General features: G+C 33.8%; 4 protein-coding genes and 2 non-coding genes across 7 annotated transcripts; 4 read left to right on the top strand and 2 right to left on the bottom strand.

Annotated features, from left to right (window-relative positions):
* Positions 1 to 469: 469 nt before the first annotated feature.
* Positions 470 to 2,792, bottom strand: LOC129304727 (uncharacterized). 2 transcript variants are annotated; one of them, XM_054944489.1, is made up of 4 exons: positions 2,267 to 2,792; positions 1,913 to 2,155; positions 1,676 to 1,786; positions 470 to 1,584 (listed from the first exon to the last, which is right to left on the bottom strand). In XM_054944489.1, the coding sequence occupies exons 1-4, from the start codon at positions 2,390 to 2,392 to the stop codon at positions 1,552 to 1,554; spliced, it is 513 nt and encodes a 170-aa protein (XP_054800464.1). In that variant the 5' UTR covers positions 2,393 to 2,792; the 3' UTR covers positions 470 to 1,551. The 2 variants fall into 2 exon arrangements, with proteins under 2 accessions (XP_054800464.1, XP_054800465.1); XM_054944490.1 differs by having other exon boundaries at positions 1,931 to 2,155; positions 2,267 to 2,790.
* A 6,329-nt stretch (positions 2,793 to 9,121) lies between these two features.
* On the top strand, positions 9,122 to 9,193 carry TRNAP-AGG (transfer RNA proline (anticodon AGG)). Its single transcript has one exon. It is a non-coding gene; the product is annotated as a tRNA-Pro (tRNA).
* A 9,528-nt stretch (positions 9,194 to 18,721) lies between these two features.
* TRNAL-UAG (transfer RNA leucine (anticodon UAG)) lies at positions 18,722 to 18,801 on the top strand. Its single transcript has one exon. It is a non-coding gene; the product is annotated as a tRNA-Leu (tRNA).
* A 579-nt stretch (positions 18,802 to 19,380) lies between these two features.
* Positions 19,381 to 23,932, top strand: LOC129305781 (LRR receptor-like serine/threonine-protein kinase FLS2). The gene is made up of 2 exons (XM_054945863.1): positions 19,381 to 22,887; positions 23,479 to 23,932. Exons 1-2 carry the CDS (start codon positions 19,593 to 19,595, stop codon positions 23,823 to 23,825), a joined length of 3,642 nt encoding a protein of 1,213 aa, XP_054801838.1. The 5' UTR covers positions 19,381 to 19,592; the 3' UTR covers positions 23,826 to 23,932.
* On the bottom strand, positions 23,925 to 24,948 carry LOC129305783 (chlorophyll a-b binding protein of LHCII type 1-like). Its single transcript, XM_054945866.1, has one exon. The coding sequence runs from the start codon at positions 24,852 to 24,854 to the stop codon at positions 24,066 to 24,068; it is 789 nt and encodes a 262-aa protein (XP_054801841.1). The 5' UTR covers positions 24,855 to 24,948; the 3' UTR covers positions 23,925 to 24,065.
* A 1,637-nt stretch (positions 24,949 to 26,585) lies between these two features.
* LOC129305782 (chlorophyll a-b binding protein of LHCII type 1) lies at positions 26,586 to 27,539 on the top strand. Its single transcript, XM_054945864.1, has one exon. It carries the CDS (start codon positions 26,643 to 26,645, stop codon positions 27,429 to 27,431), a length of 789 nt encoding a protein of 262 aa, XP_054801839.1. The 5' UTR covers positions 26,586 to 26,642; the 3' UTR covers positions 27,432 to 27,539.
* Positions 27,540 to 27,622: the final 83 nt, after the last annotated feature.

Below are 27,622 nucleotides of genomic sequence, written 5' to 3'. Positions count from 1 at the left end.
AAACAGGGAGTAGGAGACAGCTTCAAAAAAACCCTTCTCAATTCTTCTCTTCCGTTCCCAATCGAAGTGATTTTCCAACCATTCTTCCTCCTCCATCATCCTCTATCTCCTTTGTTCTTCTTGTTCGTTTTGTTGACAAGCGCGTGCGCAGAGGAGTTCAGTTTGTCGCTATTAAGTTCATGGATTCTTCTTCTTTCTCCATCATATTTTGTAGCTGATTCCTCCTAGCTTTTTTTAAAACTAGTCGACGCTGCTATGTGTGTGGGTGTGCACGCAAAGCTTCCATTGTTCTTCCTTCGCATCGCAAATCGTCCACCGTAGCTGGTCTCTGTTTGGTTGATATTTTTTTTTCCTGTTCTCTCATGCTAGATATGCTAAAGGCAAAGCTCAAGTTGATAAAAGACAAGAGAGAGAAAGCATAAAAATTTAAAATGCATTTAATGCTTCCAACGAGCAGCAACGCTAACGCTGAAAACCAAAAGCCAGGTTAGTGGGCTTCTTGAATAATGCTCGTTTGCATGCTAATTGAGGTTGAAAACTTATGATAATCCAAACAAGATTTTTGTAACATTTTGCATCCTAACTTCAGTTTGACCCACTCTAACTAAGGTTAGAATGCAATCCAAACATGCTCTAAATTTTCAGTCCCAATTCAGTGTCAAGAGTGGCGCAGAACAAGGTCACGGAGAATCCAATCTGAAACCGAAGCTTCGAGAAGGAACGGAATCAATGAGACTGTAATGAGCTCTTTGAAGGAAAAAGATACTATATTGGAGAATGTCCGTTTTGGAATTTGCATCTTGTGGGACTTCAGGATCAGAGTGGCAAAAGGGAGCTCATATGTCTTCGGAGTTTGACAGTCTTTTATAGTCTGTCCAAGATATTTTTGCTTCATACGTCAATTCTAAACTGACAACTATAACTTCAAATTCAGAATGCATGGTAACCACAGTTTCAAAATCTTGCGGTTCCAACCTTAAACATCTTGACCTTCCCATGGAAAAAAAAAAAAAAAAAACCCAAAATATCATGTTGGATGTTCTCCAATATCTATTTTTGCCATGATTTTCATTCATTAAATCATCCTGGCATATCTATTCTTGAATGAGAAATAAACACGACAGTAAAAGTGGTTCATAATAGCATTTCTTACTGAGATTGACAAAATTAAAGCCGTGCCCGGACCTCCTCATTTCCAATAACCTTCTTCAACAGGACAACAATCTAATAGTAACAGGATATCAAATGGTCTTCCACCAGACTTTATAGGCTAATCATGGCATACATATAAAAGAATGTGTTCAACCACGGAAAATACACAGTCACTGAAAAGACAACACTCCTCAGTTGATGCTACTAATTAACAATCAACAATGTCTCACCTCCCAGCTTTTCATCTTCTGGGAACCACGAGTTTTATAACTCCAAGTAGGGTGAAATGGCACCTCGTACGTTAAAATGAAACTCGGGCGAGTATACACATTTAGGAATTGAATAAAAAGAGTGATAATACCGCTAAGGAATTGAGCTTCACAAAGCTGAAATCTTGGATCAGTTTTTGCCCAAGGGTCCAGGCGGCGATAACTAGGGACAAAATTAATAAAAGTTTAGCAGCGAAAAACAGCAGAGAAAAAGTGAGGGAACACAAAGAAAGTGATGACAGATCCGAACTTACCCTCCAGAAGACCTTGGCATGAAGAAGACCGTAAGGAACAGGACCAAATTGTCTTGAATCCCTGGAGTTATATATGTTATCTCCCTGAACCCAAACGTGTCCCTTGGGAACCTAAGCAAGTGAGGCAAACACTCAGCAAACAAAATCTCCATAACCATTCACGAAGATACAAATCAACAGATGTCAAAATCACTCTTAAAATAGTCCTTCTGAATCATCTGGAACTGAAAAATGTACATGGGAAATCAACGGTACCACTACAGTCTCGCATTTATCACTATACTTAGGATCGACGAGAAATGTGACACCATCACCCTCCAATCCAAGCAAGCGCTTGCACATCAACTTTCGAGGGTTTTCAGGTGACCGCACAATAACAATATCCCCGCGCTCAACTTTACCAAAACGTGGGGAGTTCCTTTCGGTCAATATAATGGTAGGCATCGGACCCATTACCGGAAGCATGCTAGGACCATAGATCTGCACATTCGAACCAGCTCTTTTGATGTCTTTATCTTGAAATAGAATGTAAACATAAGGGTTTCTTTTCTTTTCTTTTCTTTTCTTTTTTTTTGGGGTGGGAGGGCTTACCTGAATAGGATCCACGAGATAGGTGGCGGTGACATGAAGACAACAGGATAATTTGACAAGAGAGAATGCCATATCCCGTAGTTCTCTGGCAGAGAGTCCAAATTGCTTCAAATTTCTCCAAAACATTACTGCCAGCTTTGTTTGTTCACCATCAACAACAACAGAACACGCAAACTTGGGGCTGACGCCGGTGTCGGAAGCACAGGGACCACGGGAAGAGGATCCGCTCTACCCAGTGGGCGAGGGATTTGTTAATGCCTTTCAATTCTCTGCTGCCAGACCAGACGCCAGGCTCAGACGTGAAGAAGACGAAGGTGAGAGCGAGAGGCGACGACTCGGACGAGAAGAGGAGAGAGCGACGACGTCGTGAAGAGTAGGTGAGGATGACGGCGCCGTGCAGAAGAATGTGGCGGCGGCGATCTGGGTTCGAACAGAGTTCGAGAGACGAGTTGAGCTCTTCTTCGGCGTTGGAACTTTGGGCTTTGGCCCTGGCCCCTGCGTGACAGCTGGCTGGTTTTTCGTGAAAACAAAACGGCTGTCTTTTAATTTTCAAATTTGACTCTATCAGCTACTATTCTTTAATTTTAAATATCAAATGAATAGATCCAATTTATTAATTTTTAATTTATGTGTATTTAATAAAAATAATTTTTTAATTTTTGGTAAAAAATAATTTTTTAATTGACTAATTAAAAAATATAAGATAGCTTGATTATTAGAAGGAATAAGTATATCATAATTTAATAAGTAACATTAATTATTAATTAATAAATATCTATAAAACAATGGTATTATAATATGTTTTTCATTTATAATTAGTATGTAAATTGAACTCTAAAATATAGATTCAGAAGCAATTTGAACTATAAACTTTTAAAAAATATATTTTAAAACTTAAACAATTCAAATTAGAATAATTTCACTTTATCGTTACATTTAAACAAATGCTTGCTATTTTTAAAAAAATTGAAATTTAATGTGCAATTTTTATTAAATTTTACTTCCCTTTCTCTCCTACCCTCATTTTAAAAAAATCACACAAACAGCCCCATTTTTTTAAAAAAATTAATGGATATTTATTTAAATTTAATGATAAGATAAAATTATTTTAATTTTAATTATTTATTATTCAAAATATGTATTGTTTAAAGGTGTAACATTCAAATCGCTGTTGAATCTAGAGTTCAAAATTTAAATTACATATCAATCTTTTCAATTAAAACTATTCTTATTAGTTACCCAATCATGTGATAATATTTTAAAATTTTCTTATCATTATTATTAAATATCCTCACTTATTATTAAAAAAACACAAAAAAACCGAAGGAAGGAAAAAAACTTTTAACTCATTCTATTCGTTATTAGTTTTTTTATACTCATTTTTTTGTTGTTGTAGAGTATGTTTTCATGATTCCGGCCAATAATATATTAGCCGTCTTTTACAACATCTGCATTGATAATATTTAATTTCAACTTTTTTTTGTTCCAGCATATTTAATATTCAACTATTACTTCTTTCATTTAAAAATATAAAATATTTTTATTGAATCTCATCTCTTAATAAAATAGTTATATACTTTTTAATTGACCATATTTTTTTATATTTACCTCTATTAAACACCTTATAATAAAATATAAAGTCATTATTAATAGGGGTAAATTTAAAAAAAAGACAATAATTACATTCCGAAAGATTTAAAATACCTTACATTTTTTAACATCCAACTCTTTAAAAAATACTTTACATTTTTAAATGGAAGAAGTATTAATTATTGTAATTTTAATTAGATATTTTTTTCTTGATGATTATCATATTTGTAATATTTTTGAACAATAAAATTAAATTACTAAATATTTAACTACAATTTATTTTTAATCTCCCCGCACGTCATATGGAGAAGTAAAGTCTAATTGATTAGTAGCACAAGGTACAATTTAAAGAATTGAAACTCCCAAAGATCATATTTGCAGCATACAAACTAACATTAATGCTATGTTTGGGATGGTGGAAATAATTTTGATGGAAGTAGAAATGGATATGAAAGTGAGTATAAGTTTTAAAAATATATTTAGTTTGTTCATGAAATTTTAGATATTATTTTTATTCAATATTAATCTTAAAAACAAGAAACGACTAAAATGCCCTCTTATCAAAAAAAAAATGCCTCGCCACAGATCAAAGGACCATCGTGTAACTCACATTGATGAAGAAGACAAAGCATACAACGGAAGAGATGCAAGCAATTCATCCTCTCCAGTTTTCTCATCGAAAATTTTGTCATAAAAAAAAAGCTCCTACCCATAGATTTTAGAAGCAACCATCATGAACCATCTTCGCTAGACTTCCACCAGAAAAGAAGAAGAAGACCAAATGATGATGCTGTACTAACTAAAGAAGCTCAGGGTCTAGCTCGAAGAAGATTGTCGCTGGAACCATGTTACTGACTTCATCATCCTTGCTCTTCAATTGCATGGGTAGCCTTCATCATTATCATTGCAACATCCTTCATCCCACCCTCCTGAGGGTCTTTTGGATTGAACCCACTCATATCACTGCAGCGGAGGCTGGCTTTCCTAAAGTGATACTCAGGTTATTTCTCACCCCACCCTCACGGGAGTCTTTTGGAACCTTCCTAAATTCGAACCTCCAACCTCTACCACCTTAAGGAAGTTGATGCTAAGTCTAGTACCATTGAATCACTTTGTAACATCCTAAATTTTATTTGGCCTTAGATTGTTGATAGCCACTATAAAGACTATAAAATTAAGTAATCACTTAGTAATAGTTGTTTGTGTGTGTGTGTGTTATATATATATATATATATATATATATAATATTAAAAGTTAAATAATCTTGTTAAGTTTTAAAAGATATTATAAAGATAATAATAATTAATGAAAAGAAAATTAGTTTGAGTTTATAAATTTAGGAGTTTAAAATATATCAAAACCCTACCCCCTAGGTTCATTTAGTTTTATTCACTTTTCTCTAAATACGGCCGCCTACTGTTTTCCAGGAGCACTCGCTGGTATCCTTCTCTGTCTTTCCTCCCATCTATCTTTCATTTTCCTCCTCCCGTGCCTTATACACATATAATAAATCTATGCTTACACGCACAATACGCGAACTATTGGTCAAGTCATTCCTCCTTGTTTGTCCTTTTCTTTCCTCTAGCTTTTGAGTTATAAACATATATACTAACAGTCCTTCCTCCTCGTTTGTCCTTTTCTTCACAGTAGCTTTCATCTTGTATACATATATGATATAATATAAGAATTACCTTCCTTTATGAAATTTTAATAATTACTCTTCCCCAGTCACGTATAGCCTTATATCTATTTAAAACAAAAATCTATATTAACATTTAAAGATTTAATTTGAAAAACTTGTATAATTAAAATTTAGCATGAACTCAGACTAATCTAACAAATTAATTAAATTATAAAGGGACATGGGTCTTAAGAAAAAAAAAAGAAAAAATTTTGGAGTCCTTTAGAATAACTTTAAGGTCCTAGAGTAATTTTAGAGTTATCTCAAAATAATTTTAAAGTAATATTTAGTAACTTTAAATTGTATCTTAATATTTTTGTATGTATGTGATTTATGTAGAATCTCACTAAGAGCTTTTATTTGCTTGAATTTTTGTTGTGGGATTACTTATTAGCTTAAGGAGAATAGATAACTTGAGATTTTTCTGCATGTGTGTAAGCTCTGTGTTTGATAACAAATGCATATACCATAAAATTTAATTGTAAGAAAATCATATATTACTTGAATCTTATCAATATTGTATATGATGTGAATGTAGGTTAATAATGTTTCTTTGATGAAAATTATATATTATTTAAGAGTAGTTTATTTCTTTCAAGCATGCTTGTATATGATGTGAATGTTGTATATGTGCTGTATGCATTGGGGGATGGGTTGATGAGGAGATGATGATGTTGATGTATATACGATCTAGTGACCACATGGTTTGTCTCCATTGCGTGCATAGTGGTTGGCCTTTTTCAAAGCCTCGTTCCTCATTACTTACCTAGCTAGGTTTGTAAAGAGGGAATGTGGGACAGTGACACCTCCTAGTTGGGGTTTTTCAAGGAGGGGAGCAACAGTCTGCTTGGGCTCTGCACCTTTGGCCAAGTATATCTCGAGCACTGGAGAAGTTTGATCAGTCCAACATGTAGGCCAGACTATATTTAAGCTTATGGTTCCAGTTAGCGTAATAAGGATAGATGAAATAACAAGGGATAGTATTGGTATTGCATATTGACATGTTATGATCTATATCCTATGAAATTCTTATGTTATAACTGAATAATTCTTATGCACTTACCAGTGTTTTTAAAACCGGACTGGACCAGCCAGTCGGACCGGTCTGGTTCAAAAGAAAAAGTCATTTTAAGGGTTGAGCCGTTTCGAACCGGCGGTCGGACCGGGAATCGGATCTAGTTTTAAAAAACCAAATTGTTCAAAAAAAACTTTTTTTAAATTTTTATCAATTTTTTTAAAAATAACTAATTTTTTTAATCATTTGATATTATGTTGTATCATGTGGCTTGTTAAGTCATGATAAACTTAAAATATTTAATTTTTTTAAGTTAAATAGCAATTTCATATGTATTTCTTATATTTAAATTATTATATACATATATAATTTTTTTTATTTAATTATTACGTTACCGGTTAGACCAGTGGTTCAACCCGATTGAACCATGCGAACTGTGAACCGCTGACTTTTCCGATTCAATGTCGGGTCTGGTTCTAAAAACATTGGCACTTACTTGTGTGTGGTTGTAGTTTGCGTATACATGGTTAAACATTGGGTTACTAAGACGTTAGTGCTCACTCCTCTCTTTAACATTTTATGTAAGCTTAGTGGAGTAAGGGGAAAGCGTTTGGAACCTTAGGACTTAACTTGAGGAGTAAGCTTTAAGTTCTATTTTAGTTTGTAAAATAATCATTTGTCAGTATAAGACTTACTTGTCATTTAGGTTGAGCTTTAAAATTATTTATTATTTATTAATGACTGAAAAGAGTATTATTAGTTGAGGCCTAAGGCCATAGAAATTACTTAATGGATCTATTTAGAACAAATACTTTAATATAAGATTCTAAGTGTTGAGACATTTATTAAAATAAATATTTGAGTATTTATGGTGAGATGTGACATGCACGTTGCAGGCTTTAGTAAGCTTAGACTGTTATTGAATGGAATATTTATTTTTTTTTGTTCTTTTCTATCTACCATGGTAGACTTTTTTCTACCATGCTAGGATTGTATTTATGATTTTAAATAGTAAGTGCAAACTTTTATAACCTTTGTAGCCCTTTTTAACTAGTTAGTTGTTTTTACCAATGCTAGATTTTAAATATCTTTTTAGTAGATGAAATTTTTATAAATATGGTAGTTTTTTAAAATGTAGATTAACTCTTTTCTATCATGATCATCTTTTCAAAATAAATTCAAGAATTGGCTTTAAATCAATATACCATAGTAATTATTTGTTAATAGTTTAGATTTTTTTTACTATAATATTTGGTTAAGTTTTTAGTTAGTAAAGTTGGGGTGTGACAGTCATTGTCGTGAAAAAGAAGACCCGTTGTTGGTAGGAGAGATCGTGAAATTGTTAGAGGTCGCCAGAGATTCTGGTTCATCCTCGTTGTTCACAAACTTTGGTTTATCCTTACCATTTGTAGAGAAGGCCACTGTCATTCAATTCAGTGGATGAGAAGACAAAGAGATAGGTGGAATTAGTGAGGGAGAAGGTCATCGATGTTGGTGAAAGGAATAGCACGAGCAACAGTGGCTGAGTACTAGAGGTTGGAGATTGAATGTTAGAGGTCAATCTTCATTATGCTGAGGTTGCCGTCGTTCAAGAAAAAGTGGAATTTGGAATTGCAAAACAGAGATTTTTTGATGGAACTTAATTCCATCAAAATTGACGAAAATGATTTTTATGTGGAAGCCAAGTCCAAACTCATTTTAACCAACCAAATATAATTTTTTTTTAATTCCAACTCCATATCCATTTCCACCCTCTCAATTTTATCACACCAAACGGGCCCTAATGTAGATTCCATTTTCAATTCTGTATTAGTCTTCTTAATTCCAAAATACTAAACATAGCATAAGGAGTCACCAACTATGAAATTCTCGGCATAATTGTTGAGATCAAGATTTTAGGCTTTTTTTATTAGAAGTTGAAAATGGTCATATTTAAAAGTACGTCAGTTTAATTAGCATTATTATATTACTGTAAAGAAAATTCGAAATGTTTATTTAGTTATTAATTTATATTTTGGTGATTGTCAGTTTCAATTTGTGATGCACCCCGAATGAGAATTCAAGAGGATACATTAGTCCTGAAAATAATGTAAGTTGTAACTAATTGATTTTTTTTAAAAGAAAAATCAATAAAAAAAATTAAGGCAGAATCACATGCAAGGACTCATAAAAAAAAAAATATTCACAAACAAAAATCAATACAAAACTGATTGATATTAAAATGAAAATATGATTTTTTTTAATATGACTTGTTGTCAGTTTTTATTTATAAATAATTTTTTTGAGAAGTTTTTGGATGTGACTTTTCCAAAAATAAATTATCAAACCATATCAAGTTTATAATATTTCTTAAGGTTTTAGCCTTGCCTTTTTCTTTGTTTTCTTTCTTTGTTTTTTTTTTATTTTCTTTGTCTAGCTTTTTCTTAGTTATGATATCAGATTTTTGTCCAACATAACACCTTTGTCTTATCCTGTTCGCGTTCGTGTCTTGAGATTAAGAGAGATTAATAAGGCCGATAAAAAAAATAAAACTAATATTAAAATATAAAAGGACACCAATAACCTCAATGGGCATTTGGTCTAGTGGTATGCTTCTCGCTTAGGGTGCGAGAGGTCCCGAGTTCAATTCTCGGAATGCCCCACACAAACACGGGTCCTTTTAGCTTCTTTTCAATTAGTTTTTAACCAGCTAACGTATCAAGTTCTTTATTTTAAAATTCATCAGGTTACACACACTGACGCGCACACATCCCGTTTAAACGTATTTTAGTACTAACTAAACCATCAATCAAAGGCAATTTGTATTTCAAGCGAGTCATTCAATTCCCCCTACGGATAAGATCAGCAGCGACCATAAGCTGCAAGAAACTAAAATGATCGATCAAGTGGGTTTAGTTCAGACTTCAAAATCCAAAGAATAAAACCCAGATAGGCTCGTCAAGTCAGGTAAAGAAGAAACAAAAATATAGCTTACTTGGGTCAGAGACAAGAAGAAGAGCATGGGAATAGAAGTCACAGTTCCAGAAGTTGCTGCCCATCTCAGCATCGTACTGATATGATATCTCTCACGTGATCGCTCTCAACGTGACTTTGCATTGCTCGCTGAAGGCTTCGCCACATACCACCCCTCCTCTCGTAAAGAAACGTCACTAAGCTGTTCTTTTGCATATTTACTTTACTGCTAAGCATCATCTACACCAAACGTTTTCAAAACCAGAGAGTCCGTAGTATCTGTTTTTTTCTTGTCCATTGTCAAACTTCACATTATTCCCTCTTGCTCAAGCAAATTTAAAATCACTTAGCAGTTACAAGGCCAATTATAATATGTTGTGTGTGTGTGTGTGTTGAAGGCGAGAAGTAATTAACATAATTAACGTGTTGAAGGTGAGAAGGGAGAAGAAAAATGAAGAGAGGTGAAAGTGGAATGAAGACACAACCATGTTGAGAGAGATCGAAGTAACTTTTGAGTAGCGAAAACAAAGCTATGATATAGTGTGTGGTTGCGATTAATTGCTGTGGATTGTTGTCATATTGAAAACCTTAAGGCAGGGTATAGGTATAGATGTTTTACACAGTTGATGCGTCAGTTTCGATATTTGTTAAAAAAAAAAAATATTAATATTATTATAATTTGTAAAAATATATCTGAACATCTTGTTAATGAATGTTTGATTTTGAGTTTGTAATTGATTGATTTTGGCATATAATAGAGAAAGATAATTGGATATATTTTCATAAAATCATGGTGTTTGCCTTTAAAATTAATTAATTTTGTTATCCAAATATCAATGATGAATCTATCTATGTATCTATTTATCTATTTTTTCTTCAGGATTTGTAAAACCCCACCTGATTCAAGTTATGGGTCGGGTCTAATAATTAATTTCATTAATTTAACCTGATTAGTATTTAAAGTGTTTAATGATTCATATTACTTTCTTTTTTCCTCGAGTAGATATATTTGATCACATACTTATCTTGTAGATAGTACTCATATTTTTATTATGACGAGTCACGCCCGCTACCTACCTGATGAAATACACACTGTAATATTTTAAAAATTGACACTGATTTTTTTTTAAATTATATGATTTCACAAACCAATTTTATTTATTAAACACATATCATGATAAAAAATAGTCTATCATGATAATACATGATAAAACTGTACTTTTCAAACACTACCACGGTAATAAAAGTTTACCATCATAGAAAAAATTTTAAATATTATTTGAAAGCCTTACCATCATAGAAAAAGGGCTGTGATGGTAATGAGAGTCAAAATCATTTATAAAGTCTTACCATGGTAAAAAATGTTTTTTGTTACAATCAAAACATTTCTCAAGTTAGAATATTATGGTAGAAAAGATTAAATATAATAAAATAAACTTACCATCATAATTTAAGAAGTTAGTAACTCAAATAAAGTGTACCCAATGGGATCCGCTTGAAAACAAGTAATTAGATCCAATAAAGTTATATAAATGGTAATTAAAAATGAAACATGGTTTCTTGGGATTAAATTGTCCAAATATAAGTTACAAAATGTTAAAAGGGTTAAAATGACCATTCCAGAACTCAATTTCAAAGACACGAGCTTTTTTGTAAAAAGGGGACCATCTGCCTAGTTATGCCATCTGCCGTGAATTTGTGATGGAAGACATAGAGGGACTGTTACTACAAAAAAAGGCATATTGGACGATTTTTTTTGGTTATATTGGACGGCTATAAGCTATTTAATATGCCTTCGTCATATATTAAGAAAATAAATACTAGACATTTTTTGCAACCATCCAATATTATAATATTGGACAAGCCAAAAAATCACCCAATATGTGGCCCAATATATGGGTTGTGAGAGAGAAGAACATATTGGACCGTTATGACTATAACCGTCCAATATAAACAGCTTATATTGGATGGTTATAATCATAATTGTCCAATATATGATGATATATTGTCGTATATTCAGGTTAAAAGTTTATTATCCTTTGATAGCATTTCATGAATAAGTGAAAGAAATGAGGTGAAGATCATATCAGTTAACTTGTCTCTTGCTTTCAAATTGTATAATCTTAACATAATAGTCAATTTTGAGAATTCAGTGCAACCAATGTATAAAGGTCTCCCTACATCATTTCTCAACTTTTCAAGCATTTCAGGACAGTCTTGGAGTTCCTCTTCAACACAATTATCCTTGTCTATACTTTGTTTCAAAATCATGTAACAAGCATGTATTGCTAGACCCATGACTTCTATTAGTTGCATCCCTTGATTCACCATGTTTATACTAATATGTACAAGAATGATTGATTCTATAGCACACTAAATGGCCGTCCAGCTCGCTTGTTCTTACTCTCTTCAAGAGGCCACACATTACATAAGGGAATACACTGTTATTATGATCTGTCTCATGCTCTAGTGCAAATCTAATGAACTCCTTCACCCCATCCACATATTCTTTCATGACTCCATTTGCAAACATTCATTTCTTGTCCTTGCTTTCTCTCAAGTTTAATTAATAAAAATTAAACTTTGCAGTAAAACACAATTTAGGTTGTCTCCCTAAAAGCCAATGGATTCATTACTTGAATTAGGATTATAAAAAGCTAAAAAGTGAGAGAATTTTTTTTGGAGAAATTAATTTGAAAAAAAACTAAACTAAAGTTAGATAAATAAAGGAAATTCAACTGAGAAAATTACCAAGAACAAACAGCGCAATCAATCACAATCCAATTACCTAAACTTAATCTTTCTCATCCATAAAATAAATTAAATTTATTTAATTTTATTATTTTGGTTTTATTATATATTTCTCAAATTATCATTCAAGAATTAAACAAGAAATTAAGTTATGAAGTAATTAAAACCTCCCTTAATCTATAACTTAACAACCATATTTGTATATTGACCACACCAGAAATAAAGTATGAATAATCATCCAAGCCGGGCTAAATTGCTCTTATTTTACTATTTCAATTGATTATAGCAAGTAAAATCTCATATGAAAAATATATAAAGCTATGTTAATCAATAATAGCAATTAAAGCATAAAATTTAGAGGTAGAGAGAAGAAGAGCAAATTAAAATAAAGCTAAAATAAAATAGCAATTAAAACATAAAATTTAATTTTAAATGGAAAGTTGTCCTAACTTGTTGTCAAATGATAGCAATTTTGTTATCTACAATGTGCAACACATCGTGGCACATGATGCCTGCATCACTGCATGTGACATAGAAAAGGAGGAGTCCTAGCACATGTACACAAGCCGCAGCGTATTGCTCTGTTTTTCCTTCCTTGTTAATTTTCAACTTTTTTTGTGTATTTTCACTCGTACGAGGTACCCTATGCTTTTAAAACACTATTTTACTTTGATTAGAAGTTTGTTAAGTGACTTTGAATAATTTTTAAATTTTGAAAATTTGAGATCCTATTTCTATAAATTACAAACTTGGTGATCCCTTTTGGGTTAGTCCTTCGATTATCTTGGATTTTGAATGTGAGGTGGATTAGTAAAGGTAACCTTACTTATTTGCTTAGAGTTTTTACGTTTCTTAAGTTAGATTTTTGCCATCCTTTGTGAAGGCAATTCGAATTGTGAAGTTGGGCCTAGTTGGCCCAATACAACACCAGACCTGATCCAAGGATGCAGAAAAAGCCTAGTAGGCTTGATAGCCCTCTCTAACTATTCTCAAACACAATTATTATTGAATTTCCTTAACTACCCTCTATTAACTTACTTAATCAGGGGGTTAACTTTTGAGGATGTTATATTGTAGTGGATGCATCATGTGTCACAGTGGATAGTGCAAGATGCCGCACCTCACTTAGGCCACAATGTTGGGCTAGATTTGGGTCAATATCCGTTTTCAACCCCATTTAGCCCTCATACTTCATCCTTAGCCCAAGACAAACCATAATGAAGTGCCTAAACATATGATTAACCTCTAATGATCTCATATTCAAATTTCCTCCCTGATAAAACCTCATAATTTTGAACCCTCAATTTCACAATTAATTCTTAATTAAAAAAAAGGGATGTTACACACTATGTCCACTTAATTAATAGTAACCTTCTCATGGATGAATTTAGATTCAAAACAAAAATTATGAAAAATTGAAAGTGCTAAGTTTACCTTTATTATTATTATTATTTTTTGATCAATGTGGGAAGTGAAAAGATACACAAGTTATAAAGATATTGATAGTGAAAACATAAAGAGAATAAAAAATTTAAAGTGATTGAAATTTCAAATAACATACTAGGATGTAATGAAAAATGAAAATTATAAAAAAATTGATTAGGATTTGAAAAACATTTTTATGTATCCAAATGAATGATTTGGTATAAATCTAAATTCAAAACTCTATTAATTCAAACACACTATTGGGTTCTTTTTCCAGTTGTTTGTTCGAGTTGATTCCTGTAGCTCACACCTAAAAATATGGCGTGTTTGGTTCCCCATCCTTTTCCTCCCTTTTTATGCTTCCCTACGGTTATTTGAATGAGGGATAAACGGGATAACGACAATTGAAGACATTATAAAAAATAATATAAAATAAAGACTTTGGAATTGTAATTTTTTTATAAAAAAGTATAAATTTTTAAAGTTTAAGTAGTAACAAGTCTTTAATATTTTTTAAAGATTTTTATTTGTCATTCTCCCCCCCCCCCCCCAAATAACAAAACAATGCATTAAAGAAGAGTTTGCGAAATTTTTACTCTATTAAGTTTTTAGCTATCGATTTAATATCTAAAATTCAATGTCTGTTAATTAAGTCTCCAAAATTTCATACCCATGCAAAATTTGCATTTTCGTGAAGCAATGGGCTCACATTCCATCAAGATACACACACACACACACACACACACACACACACACACATATATATATATATATTAATTTTTCTGTTAAGCTATATATTTTCGTTAAAAAACTTTAAAGAGCACATATAAATGTATTGTTTTGTTATTTAAAACGCAAATAACTAATAAGACAAACGGTGTAAAAAACTAAAACAATGATATTTTTATAATTTTAATAAAGTGCAGTATAGTTTTTATAGTAGGTGAATTGTTGGTTCACTTACTCTAAAAAATTTTTTAAATGTCATTTCCTCCCCCTCATTTTGCTCCTACTTGTCTCCTCCCCTATTTCATTTTCCTCCTGCACGCACGCCCCCTCCCTCATTTCCTCCTCGGTTATCATCATAACTGTTGTAGAATTTCAAAGTTTTTACATCAATTATGGTAATAATCGATGTAAAATTTGTGTAAAAAGTTAGGTTTTTACATCAGTTAGAATCCCAATTGGTGTAAAAACATGACTTTTTACATCAGTTGGGATCCCAAACAGTGTAAAAAGTGCCTAGTGAATTTTTTTTAATTTCTAGATATAGTTTCAACATTAGTTATATAACTATTATAGAAAATTTAGTTTTTACATTAGTTGGATAACCGATGTAAAAAAATGGGGACATTCTACATTCTTTGAAACAACATCACCTTTTTAATCACTGTAAAAAATTATTTTAAATAGCAGTAAAAAAACCTTTTTTGTATTAGTGTAATAAATATCTTAAATCCTAAACTATTGCATGAATAACATCTTAAAAATCCGCCATTAAGTTAGAAAAAGTGGTTATTATTTTTAAAGATTAAGATGAGTGCCATATCAGCATGCGACTAAATCTTATAACTATCAAAATAATGACTGTTTTTTCTAATTTAATAGTGAGATTTTATGTGTTCGAAATTTAAAAGTTGAGAAAATTTTTTACACATTTTGACAGTTCAAAGTTCAGGATGTTATTTGTGTAATAATTTAAAATTTAGAATGCTAATCCTAACTAATAAATCATCTAAGATATGCGTTTTAAAAAAATTGACAAAACCTCACGTTATTGATATCTGAAAAATGGCCATTTGACACCTAAACATGGGAAGCTTTTATGGACGGCTTAATTTACGATATAATTATAACTGATCTATATGTTTTTTTTTTTTTTTGGAAAGCGTAAGTGGTCTAATCTCCCCTGTTAAATTAATAATCTTAACTGATCCTGACTCATCAAATTGAATTTCAGTGAGTATCCTAAGTGTATTTACTCAGTAAGTGTATCCATTATAATAATTAAATTTTACCGATACTTAAAAATTATTAATATATATTTCTAATCCTTTCAAAAATTCAAAATAATCAGCCTAATTAGAATACTTCATACTTATGATGTCTTCTCCAAAAATTTAAAATTTGATACATTTTGAATATTCTATGACAAAATCATTGATGATAACTGTTTGATTAAATCAAATTGACATTACTGGGTCAGTGAGTATGTTTAGAACACTGATCGAATCCAAAGTCCCTCACGCATAATATATCCAAGAACCACAACGCATATTCCGTCTTTCCGAATGTAAATTCACATGAAATATCAATATGAAAATCGTTTATTGTTGGTAAAAAAAACAAAGAAAATCGTTTATAATATAATTAATAATTTCTTGGATAAAGGTCATACATTAAAAAAAAAACAAATTTTCTTTTTCTTTTTTTTTCCAAAAAAAAAATGTAAGAATCCAAACTGGCAAGATATCAGCTGTCTTAATTCTTATACCTTGGATCAAGGCAATCATGGATCGAGATTGACATGATATTCACATCCCATGCTAGATGCATATACTTGCATGCTATAATATGCGTACACTTCAAATTATTTCAACATCATATTCAATATTGATACTTGTTTTATATATATTCATAAAGTATTAGAATATTATTTTTTGAATTTAAAAAATTTAATTTTTAATACATATATGATACTTCAATATTGCAAGTCAATAATTTAAAATCGATATTTTAAGGAAATTTTTTTAAAATTAAATCTTATTAAAGATTATGATATTAAAATTTTTATTACTAATATCGTTTTTTGATTTGTTTTTAAAGTCAAAGATTAGAATTTTCTTAAAAAAATAAGTTTTTGATGTAATAAAAAAATAAAAATTACAATTTTCTAGATTATAATATAAAAAAGCATGGGAATGTAATATGATTTTTACAGGTCTTGATGAAAGAAGAAAGGTTGCACTTGACTATGCTGATTTCTCATCAAAAGCAAATGATTTTTTTTTTCTTTTGACTCCATTAAAGATAGGTGTACATTAGATTCCAAATCTTAGTAGGTGATGCGTGGTTCTCCAAACCCTCTACCTCAAAAGCTTTCTCTTAAGTTTCTTGAGCAGCCTTGCTTTTCATCATGTTAAGAAAGAAATTGAGGTACCTACTCATTCATTCATTCAATGAAAAGAAACAAGTTCAATCCTTAAAAGGTAGAAGACTTAATTTATGTCCATACTAATTGCAACTTCTGGCTAAGAAAAGTGAAGAATATAAACAAGACAAGTCTAAGATGTGGGACGTTAGTGGAGATGAATAGGATAACCTTGATGGTGTAGAATTTTAGGAGTGACAAACTTATCTTTTGATGAACAAAATATAGAAGCTACCCTTTTATAGATGATGGTCGAGAGGGAGAAGATATTAATACTATATCTATTAGTATGGACTAGGTAATTAGGCATAGATTGAATAAAAATATAGTTAATGATTATGTTTTTCTTATTATTACTATAACAAACTATATATGTATGCTGGTTTGGATATTTTTTGAATTAAAATTATATTTTACATATTTTTATAATTTTTTAGGAAAAATTAATCATTTGATCTTTGTAGTTTTAACTCAATTGTAACTCAGTCCCTCAACTTTGACTTGTTATAACTCAATCCTTGAAGTTTTAACTCAATTATAAATTAGTTCCTAAACTTTGCTTCGTACAATTTAGTCCCTCAAGTTTCAACCTCTTAAATATTACTCCCTATATTTTTAAAAATAAAATTATAAAAATTGAAAATATTTTAAAATTTTAAACCCTTTTAATCTTTATAAATATTATAAATATTAAAATATTAAAATATTTTTGTTTTTTATAATTTTATTTTTTTTGAATTACAAGGCCATGATAAAACCGTGCAAAAGACTAAAATCTAGTCATATTTAAAACCATGAGGTTTCTACAATCATGCGTGGTTCAACAAAAATCATAATATTAAAAGTATCATACGGAGGTTGGTGAATTAAAAGATCAGCACATTTGTTAGCTTCTCTATGAACATAGTCAAAGGTGATTATCCAACCTCTCATAACAAGATCTCTGATCTTCTTGATAGTGTCAGAATAAGGGTGACTCTCAGAGTAGGTACTGTTAATGAGTGATAATGCCTCCATCAAATTAAAATAAATATTGATTCTTGGTAGTTCCACATTTTAGCAAAGTTTAAGTCCTTCAAATATTCTCATAAGTTTTGCTGCTATGCTAGGTTGATATTCAAAGAACTTGAAAAATTTTTTAATTCAATTATCCTTATTATTTCTGATGATACTTCCACAAACTGTAGCACCATTAGTGTTGACATAACTGTCAGTGTCGAGTCTAACCCATCCGAGTTTAGGTGGGCTCCATTTTCCTTCATTTGTAGAGTTGCTTTTGCCTAAGCGATTGATCTTGGATATAAGCTTCAAGTTATTATTTATTTGTTGAGTGTTGGAGAAGGCGATATTGCTGTTAGGGATGTTATCTGTTAAGTATAATTTTTTACATCTAGCTTTTTAAATATTCCAACAAGCTTGTGCAAAAAGCCTCTACCAAGGCATATAATTTTATTTTTTAAAATACAGAGATAAATATTTAAGAGATTGAAACTTGAGGGACTACATTGCAAAAAAAAAAGTTTAAGGACTGATTTATAATTGAGTTAAAACTTTGGAGATTGAGTTATAATAAATCAAAGTTAAAAAATTGAATTACAACTGGATTAAAATTACAAGGACCAAATTTATATTCATACATGCACATATGAGATCTTAAATTTTTAAAAATAAAAGCATTGGCGTATCATATATTTATCTCATCCAATGTCCATGTCACTATCTTTGCGTCCTAGCTAATATGAAAAGGAATCTTTGCTCTTGGCTCTGCGCATGCAGGCTCGCACCAGGATTTCGGGTTTCTGTTCAGAGACGTAATAGGCGGGTATTGGGGCTGAGATTATTTGTCAGGTTAAGAATATATAATTAATCTCATCACAAAACATACTAACTGACAGTTTGGCCGAGTGGTCTAAGGCGCCAGATTTAGGCTCTGGTCCGAAAGGGCGTGGGTTCAAATCCCACAGCTGTCATAAATCACATATATTTTTTTTTTTCCGGTAATACTGGAACGTGGTTTTAGCCATTATGTCTTTTGCCGACTCGGAAGACGTGCGAGATTCCAATTAGAAAAATGCCTCCTAACCGATGAATGGAAGGCATCACCATACTATGATTACCCCCGTTAGTTTCTTTAGCTCTGAGTATCACCAACCTTATCGCCAACTTAGTTTGTTCTTGCATATCAATACGGGCCCCACTCCGACTCCTCCATAGTCCATACCGCGTTTGATGCATCAGTTGCAGTATTCTTGTGCTATTTGTCATCTCTAACACCACTTGTCGTCGCTCACTATAATATATTAGTCCACTTGCTTCCCTTTTCTTCTGGGTCACTCACCACATGTTTTCTAATATCATACTCAAAACTGGATCCTGCTTTTGCGAAAATCTATGGTCATACTTGATTAATTAGTCCCACGGGTTGGAGAAAATTATTGACAACATTCGAAACTGTTAAGTTCAAAGTTCATTGCACCAATCGTATAAGACGTACTATTGCTGCTTTTTTTGATACTGGGTTCTGAATATGGATAACACACTTTCAACTTCTCTCTCTCTTTTACAGTTACATCGTCGTCAACTCGTCGTTATCTAAGGTCTCAATCTGTATTATAGGAAGCAACTTGTTTGGCAATACGCCAACGGCGACATGATTTTATGAACACTAGAAGTCAGCTTCTACATGGTCAGGTCTCTGTCCAAACAATGAACAATTTCGTCCTTTCTTAATCTCTGCTAATCATTGATTTAGCAGCATGTGATGTGTAAACCCTCTATCACAAATGGGTTCACGACTCTTCTTGAAAGTCGAAACTTGGTCTATATAAAGGCTTCTTCTAGTTCAGCATTTCCTCATATCTGCAGACTTGAGCTAAGCCAACCCATCTTCTCTGTCTTACATTCTTCAATGCTGATGTCTCCAAAAATCAGTTTGTCTATACTCATAGTCTTGTTCATTTCCGTTTCACCTATACATTCAAATGCAGAATCAAGCTCACTAGCAGTTGAAATTGAAGCTTTGAAAGCTTTCAAAAGCTCTATCACTCATGACCCAAATGGAGCATTGGCAGATTGGGTTGACACAACCCATCATTGCAACTGGTCCGGCATTGCTTGTGATCCGTCCTCACAACATGTCATGTCACTCGCTCAGGTTGGCCAGAAGCTCCAAGGTAAGATTTCACCATTCTTGGGCAACCTTTCGGGCCTCCAGCTTCTTGACTTAACCTCAAATTCATTCTCTGGGTTCATCCCTCCTCAGCTCAGCTTTTGCTCCCAACTTACTCAGTTGATTCTTTTTGACAACTCTCTCTCTGGTCCAATCCCAATAGAGCTAGGAAACTTGAAAGGTTTGCAGTATTTGGATTTGGGTAATAACAATCTGAACGGAAGCCTCCCAGAAAGCTTATTTAACTGCACCTCTTTGTTGAGTATTGCTTTCAATTCTAACAATCTGAATGGTAAAATCCCTTCAAGTATTGGCAATTTGGTTAACGTTACACAAATTGCAGGATTTACTAATAAGTTTGTTGGATCTATTCCTTCTCCTGTCGGTAAATTAAGGGCTTTACAGTCTCTAGATTTTAGTCAAAACCAATTGTCAGGAGAGATACCTGGAGAGATTGGGAATCTAGGAAACTTAGAATATCTTCTCCTGTTTGAAAATTCCTTGGTTGGAAAAATCCCTTCTGAACTTGGTCAATGCATGAAGCTAGTGAACCTTGAACTATACACAAATCAGTTGTCTGGAAGCATTCCTTTCGAGATAGGAAACTTAGTTCATTTGGAAACATTAAGGATATATGGCAATAAGTTAAATTCTACAATCCCTTCTTCCCTTTTCCAGCTGAAATCATTAACCAACTTGGGTCTGTCACAAAATCAGCTAGAGGGAATAATATCTCCTGAAATTGGATCTTTAAGATCACTTAAAGTTCTAACCCTACATTCAAATAAGTTTACTGGACAAATTCCTTCATCAATCGTAAAGTTGACGAACTTAACTTATGTTTCAATGAGTCAGAATCTCCTTTCAGGTGAACTTCCTTCTAACATAGGATTGCTTCATAAATTGAAGTTTCTAATCCTGCACAACAACCTTTTTCATGGTCAAATCCCCCCTAGTATTACCAATTGTACTGGTATGGTGAATGTAAGTTTAGCCTTTAATTCACTAAATGGGAAAATTCCTGTGGGCTTTTCAAGGATGCCTAATCTCACTTTCTTGTCTCTTACATCAAACAAAATGTCTGGTGAAATCCCAGATGATCTCTGGAACTGCTCAAGTCTTCGAACTCTAAGTTTGAGCGACAACAATTTTAGTGGGAGGCTAAAACCCACTATCCAGAATCTGTTTAATCTCAGGATGCTTCAGCTGAATTTAAATTCTTTCAAAGGGCCTATTCCACTTGAGATAGGGAACTTAAATCAACTTTTGACATTAGCACTTTCAGATAATCGATTTTCTGGTCACATTCCATTAGAGATATCCAACCTCAGTCTTGTTCAGGGTCTCTACTTGCATGGTAATGTGTTAGAAGGCACAATACCTAATCAACTCTTTGAACTGAATCAACTAACCGAGCTTGACCTACATCAGAACAAGCTACTTGGTCAAATCCCAAAGGCTTTCTCCAAGCTTAAGATGCTTTCTTATTTAGACCTCCATGGGAACATGTTCAATGGATTAATTCCAAGAGAGTTGAGTCAGCTTAGCCAGCTCTTAATGTTAGATCTGTCACAGAACCATCTAGCAGGGTCGATTCCTGGAGATGTCATTGCACAGTTTAGAGACATGCAACTATATCTCAACTTGTCTCATAACCACTTTATTGGAGCTATACCAGAAGAGCTAGGTGCAATGGAGATGATTCAAGCCATTGATGTTTCAAACAACAATCTTTCTGGTGTCATTCCCAAGACACTTTCTGGGTGCAGAAATCTATTTAATCTTGATCTTTCAGGAAACAATATCTCAGGGCCTATTCCAGCAAAGGCTTTCAATGAGATGGGCTTACTTCAAAGCTTGAACCTTTCAAGGAACAATTTAGATGGAGAAATTCCCGAGATATTGTCAAAGCTTGAGCATCTTACTTTGCTAGATCTTTCCCAGAATGACTTGAAGGGAACTATATCGAACAATTTCGCGAATCTCTCCAATCTAAAGATTCTCAATGTTTCTTTTAACCAACTTGAAGGTCAAGTTCCATCAGGCGGAATATTCTCACGTATAGATGAATCTGAATTGATGGGAAACCCTGCTCTGTGTGGAACCAAATTTCTAGTGCCATGTAGGCAAACTCATTCACTATCCAAGAAGAGCATATCTATTATTGCCTCACTTGGATCCGTTGCTCTACTCCTAATTTTGGTTTTGGTGATTCTGTTTCTCATCCGAGGTGCCATATCACGTAATTCTGACAGGCTTGAGAATCTTGAAATACTAGACTACACATCAGCTTTGACACTTGAAAGATTTGATAGAAAGGACCTAGAAAATGCTACTAGTTCTTTCAGCTCAGATAACATCATTGGAGCGAGCAATTTGAGCACTGTTTACAAGGGCCAATTGGTAGATAGCAAAGTAGTGGCAATAAAAAAACTGAATTTGGACCATTTTTCTGCAGAAGCTGACAAACTTTTCAAGAGAGAAATAAGCATCTTGAGCCAACTAAGGCATAGGAATTTGGTCAAGGTTCTGGGGTATGCTTGGGAGAGTAGGAAAATAAAGGCTCTAGTTTTAGAGTACATGCAGAATGGGAATTTGGATAGCATAACACATGATGAAGAGATGGATCAATCTAGATGGACATTATCTGAAAGGCTCAATGTCTTCATCTCTGTTGCTGATGGGCTGGATTACTTGCACTCTGGTTATGATATTCCAATTGTGCATTGTGATTTAAAGCCTTCCAATATTCTTTTGGATGGAGATTGGGTGGCCCACGTGAGTGATTTTGGAACAGCTAGAATGCTTGGCCTCCATTTGCAAGATGATGCTTCTACTGTGTCCACATCAACAGTTTTCCAAGGCACTGTTGGTTATTTAGCACCAGGTAATTTCCTTTTTTCTTGATGCATTGGTTGTTAAACACACACACACACACACAGAGGGATTACAAAGGTTGCTAATTTATTTATATTGTTTTTTTTTCACATATTTGCTCCTCTTTTTCTCTCTGTTTTCATGTTTAGGTGCTTTGTCAGATGCTTAAATAGGTTGTCTTCTTAGTCCTTTTATGACATTACTATTTAGACACCTTTTAAAAATACTTAAAGAAAAAGGGAGAGTAAAACAAGGATTGAGTACAAATGCATAAGCTCAAGTTGAAAATTCAATTGAATTATATTTTCATTTTTAGTTAATTAATTTGTATTGTAACCTACAAATAAAATTCAATTATATTTTAAACAAGAAATTATTTAATAGTTGTTTTTCCATACTCTACGAAAATTGATAAGATTTTACAATTAAAAATACATTTTGTGACAAAAAAAGGTACTACTATTTTTTATCCTTATTTTTAATATAAATTAGAATAACATATAATCATAACTGTAAATTAACAATCACATATTAAATTTTAACTAAAAATCTATTCATAGTTTTTGATATCTGACCATCGCTACTTTTGTTTAATTTTCAGAGCTTGCCTACATGAGGAAAGTAACGACCAAAGTCGATGTGTTCAGCTTTGGCATAATAGTAATGGAGTTTCTAACAAGAATGAGACCAACAGGGCTTACAGAAGTGGATGGCTTGCCAATAAGTCTACGTGAAACAGTGCAGAAAGCACTTGTGGATGGAACAGGGTCACATGTTTTTCATGTTGTGGATCCTGTGCTCCTTGCGACGGACCATCTCCATCATGATGATGTCTTAGTGGAGCTATTGAAACTATCATTGAGTTGTACACTCCCTGATCCTGAAGATCGACCTTGCATGAATCATGTATTGTCCATCTTGATGATGCTCAAGAAGAAAATGTCATAGGTCTCCATCATGTTCTTGTTAAATGATGCCTTCTGTGTACAATGTAATTGCTCTGTGGTATTTATTTTAGTTTGCAGAAATGAATAAAAGCTCGAGCACTTGTAAGATACAGAGAATTGTAATTCATGTCTGCAGAAATCTTTTACAAACACGCAACACCGAACACCAGTCTCAGCTTCACACTCACTCAAATTTACTCGACTTTCACACTTATACATGATAATGTACTACATTTCCTGCTCACTTTCCGGGGACAAAGTTTGTAGCATAAGCCCAAGCATTGTTGTTCACTGGGTCTGCAAGATGGTCTGCAAGGTTCTCCAGAGGTCCCTTTCCAGTCACAATGGCTTGAACAAAGAAGCCAAACATTGAGAACATGGCCAATCTACCATTCTTGATCTCCTTCACCTTCAGCTCAGCAAAAGCCTCCGGGTCATCTGCAAGGCCCAATGGATCAAAGCTTCCACCTGGGTAGAGTGGGTCTGTCACCTCACCGAGAGGCCCACCGGCAATGCGGTATCCCTCAACGGCACCCATCAAGATCACTTGGCAAGCCCAAATTGCAAGAATGCTTTGTGCATGAATCAAGTTTGGGTTGCCCAAGTAGTCAAGCCCACCCTCACTAAAGATCTGAGATCCGGCCTTGAACCATACAGCCTCACCGAATTTGACACCATTACGGGCCAAGAGCTCAGGGAAGACACAACCCAAAGCTCCAAGCATAGCCCATCTCGCATGAATGACTTCAAGCTCACGGTTTCTAGCAAAAGTCTCTGGATCAGCTGACAGCCCAGCAGTGTCCCAGCCATAATCACCTGGGAACTCACCAGTCAAGTAGGATGGAGGCTCACCAGAGAATGGGCCCAAGTACTTGACACGGTCTGGGCCGTACCACGGGCTTCCAGAAGGACCAGCAGGCTTGACAGCCCTCCTCATGGAAATCCGGCCGACACCTAAATGAGCCGGAGACACCTCGAGTGCCTCACCGGCAAAAGTTGGGGAGGAGAGAGCCATAGTAGAGGCAGCCATTATAACACTTTAGAAATATTCTTTTACTTCAATGAAAAAGTGTGAATTAAGAGTTCAGAATGGAGGGATAGGTGTTGATACTTTTGTTGAGCCTGATAATCTATTTATATAACTCGTAAGAGTCCAATCCAAAGACCCCTATCTTATGAGATCTTTATCTGTATTTCTATTGGCTTAGAGTTTTATTGATAGCCTTGAACATTTTCGTGTTTCCCACTTATCACCTTCGGGTTGTTTAAACTCACGATGAGATCATAGGATGCCTGAAGCAATACTACAAGCACTTCCTCTATCCAATAAGGAATTGCCACGCGGCCTTCAAGATAATGGCACTATATCTACAAAATATCAGGAAGTAATGCATAGTGTAGGACAAAAAAGTAATATTTCACTCGGCTAGAATACAGAAGAGAACTTGTGGAAGAAAATACTTGCACAGTTTGTATCAGTGCAGAGTGACAGGAAGATAGAGCCATTGATTAATGGAAGCCTCCACTTTTATGTCCTTGCGAATATATTCAAGGTAGAATGACAGATAAAAAGTTTACAATAATGCTAATATTAAATTAAAATTTCTCATCGTTCATATCCCTAAATCTCAATCTTTCTCCTATCATGTTTTAGTATTGAAGTTTTTAATTTGACATTAATATTTTTACAAGATCCTTACTTATCATTCTCTATACATTCAGCAGAGGCATTTTAAAAAAAAGAAATATAAAAAGTTTTAAAAATTTATTATTTAAATACAATATATTTAACCTTAAGTTAAGTTAAATAAAATTGATTAACTAATTATATTTGTACTTTTCTATTCAAAATACAGAAATATATTTAAATTTTGATACTACATTGAAATGGTTTTTTTTTTTTGAAGTGATAGTGATTAATATTTTAGTGAGTTTAAAATCCTAAAATTTGTTGGAATAAGGCGTAAAATATAATTTTCTCATGCTAACATGTAATTTTTTTTTTCTAGCTAAGTGGGGCATTTGCTGACAACCTCTTTGAGTAAAATATACAAGAGAACATCCATTTAAAGCTTAAATTAAAAAGCGTCAGATAAAGCTTAATTTGTTGAAGCATGAAATTCTTCAATGATAATACAAATTCAAAAGCAAAGTCATGCATGATACATGGCCTCTGGATATTAAAATTTAAGAGAAGAAACTGATAAAAAAAAATTGTTCCAACCATTCAATTCATATAATAATATAATTTTCCAATGAAATCTGCAAGATTGTAGCCATCATTCACCATTACTTGATCTCTTTAGCATTTTATTTTATTTTCTTTAAAGGATTTTTATGGAATTTAAACTTGTCCATATTACTCAAAAGAAAATCGAATCACAGTCGCTATCGTATGACTTTGAACAACTAATTAACCTTTCACATATTGTGACTTTCAATTTTACTTATGAAAATGATAAGCTTACTTTTGAAAAGGATAACCCTTCACCATGACATGCACATATATTCAGGTTCATGCATGGAGGAAAAAAAAAAATCTTCAAGACATAGAAATCTTGTAGTTACACGTGGGATTCTCTCATTGGATGCCCCTTTCTTGACAAATCTACCCGTTAGGTGGATGAGGCAGTGCCAAGTGGACACAGCAGCACAGCAACAAAAATCTTGGAGCCCCAATGAGAATGAAGATTTAGATACCCTATGATAAGAATCTTACCTTTCCATTCCCTTATAAATAAGGACCCACACTCGACGTTTCTTTTCACCTCGTCCTCATCACTGACAACCTTCACAATAAGCTGCATTTTGTTTAACCATGGCTGCCTCTACTATGGCTCTCTCCTCCCCAACTTTTGCCGGTGAGGCACTCAAAGTGTCTCCAGCTCAGTTAGGTGTCGGCCGGATCTCCATGAGGAGGGGTGTCAAGCCTCCCGGCCCTTCTGGCAGCCCGTGGTACGGCCCTGACCGCGTCAAATACTTGGGACCCTTCTCCGGTGAGCCTCCATCCTACTTGACCGGTGAGTTCCCGGGTGACTATGGTTGGGACACTGCTGGGCTTTCAGCTGACCCAGAGACTTTTGCCAGAAACCGTGAGCTTGAAGTCATCCATGCCAGATGGGCTATGCTTGGAGCTTTGGGTTGTGTCTTCCCTGAGCTCTTGGCCCGTAACGGTGTCAAATTCGGTGAGGCTGTGTGGTTCAAGGCTGGATCCCAGATCTTCAGTGAGGGTGGGCTTGACTACTTGGGAAACCCAAGCTTGATTCATGCGCAAAGCATTCTTGCAATTTGGGCATGCCAAGTGATCTTGATGGGTGCTGTTGAGGGATACCGTATTGCCGGCGGGCCTCTTGGTGAGGTGACCGACCCACTCTACCCAGGTGGAAGCTTTGATCCATTGGGTCTTGCAGATGACCCGGAGGCATTTGCTGAGCTGAAGGTGAAGGAGATCAAGAATGGCAGATTGGCCATGTTCTCAATGTTTGGCTTCTTTGTTCAAGCCATTGTGACTGGAAAGGGACCTCTGGAGAACCTTGCAGACCACCTTGCTGATCCAGTCAACAACAACGCCTGGGCATACGCCACTAACTTTGTCCCTGGAAAATGAGCTTAGAAAGATGTGCGTCTTTTTTAGAAGGAAAAAAAGTGTGGGTTGTTACTTGACGTGTAAATTTGTTGCAGGCCAACGAAAGAACATATTGTGTTTCGTGCACCAGGGCTCATGTTAAATTGATCTCAAAATTTTACTTTCTAGTACTTACTACTGGCTAATAATAATGGTACATGTATAAGTAATCA

The sequence above is a fragment of the Prosopis cineraria genome, unplaced genomic scaffold (assembly GCF_029017545.1).
Source record: "Prosopis cineraria cultivar Desert tree isolate PC_DT_omini unplaced genomic scaffold, ASM2901754v1 PC3, whole genome shotgun sequence".
NCBI lineage: Eukaryota > Viridiplantae > Streptophyta > Magnoliopsida > Fabales > Fabaceae > Prosopis > Prosopis cineraria.
The sequence above is the reverse complement of the archived record's forward strand: the minus strand, read 5'-3'. Positions and strand labels throughout refer to the sequence as shown.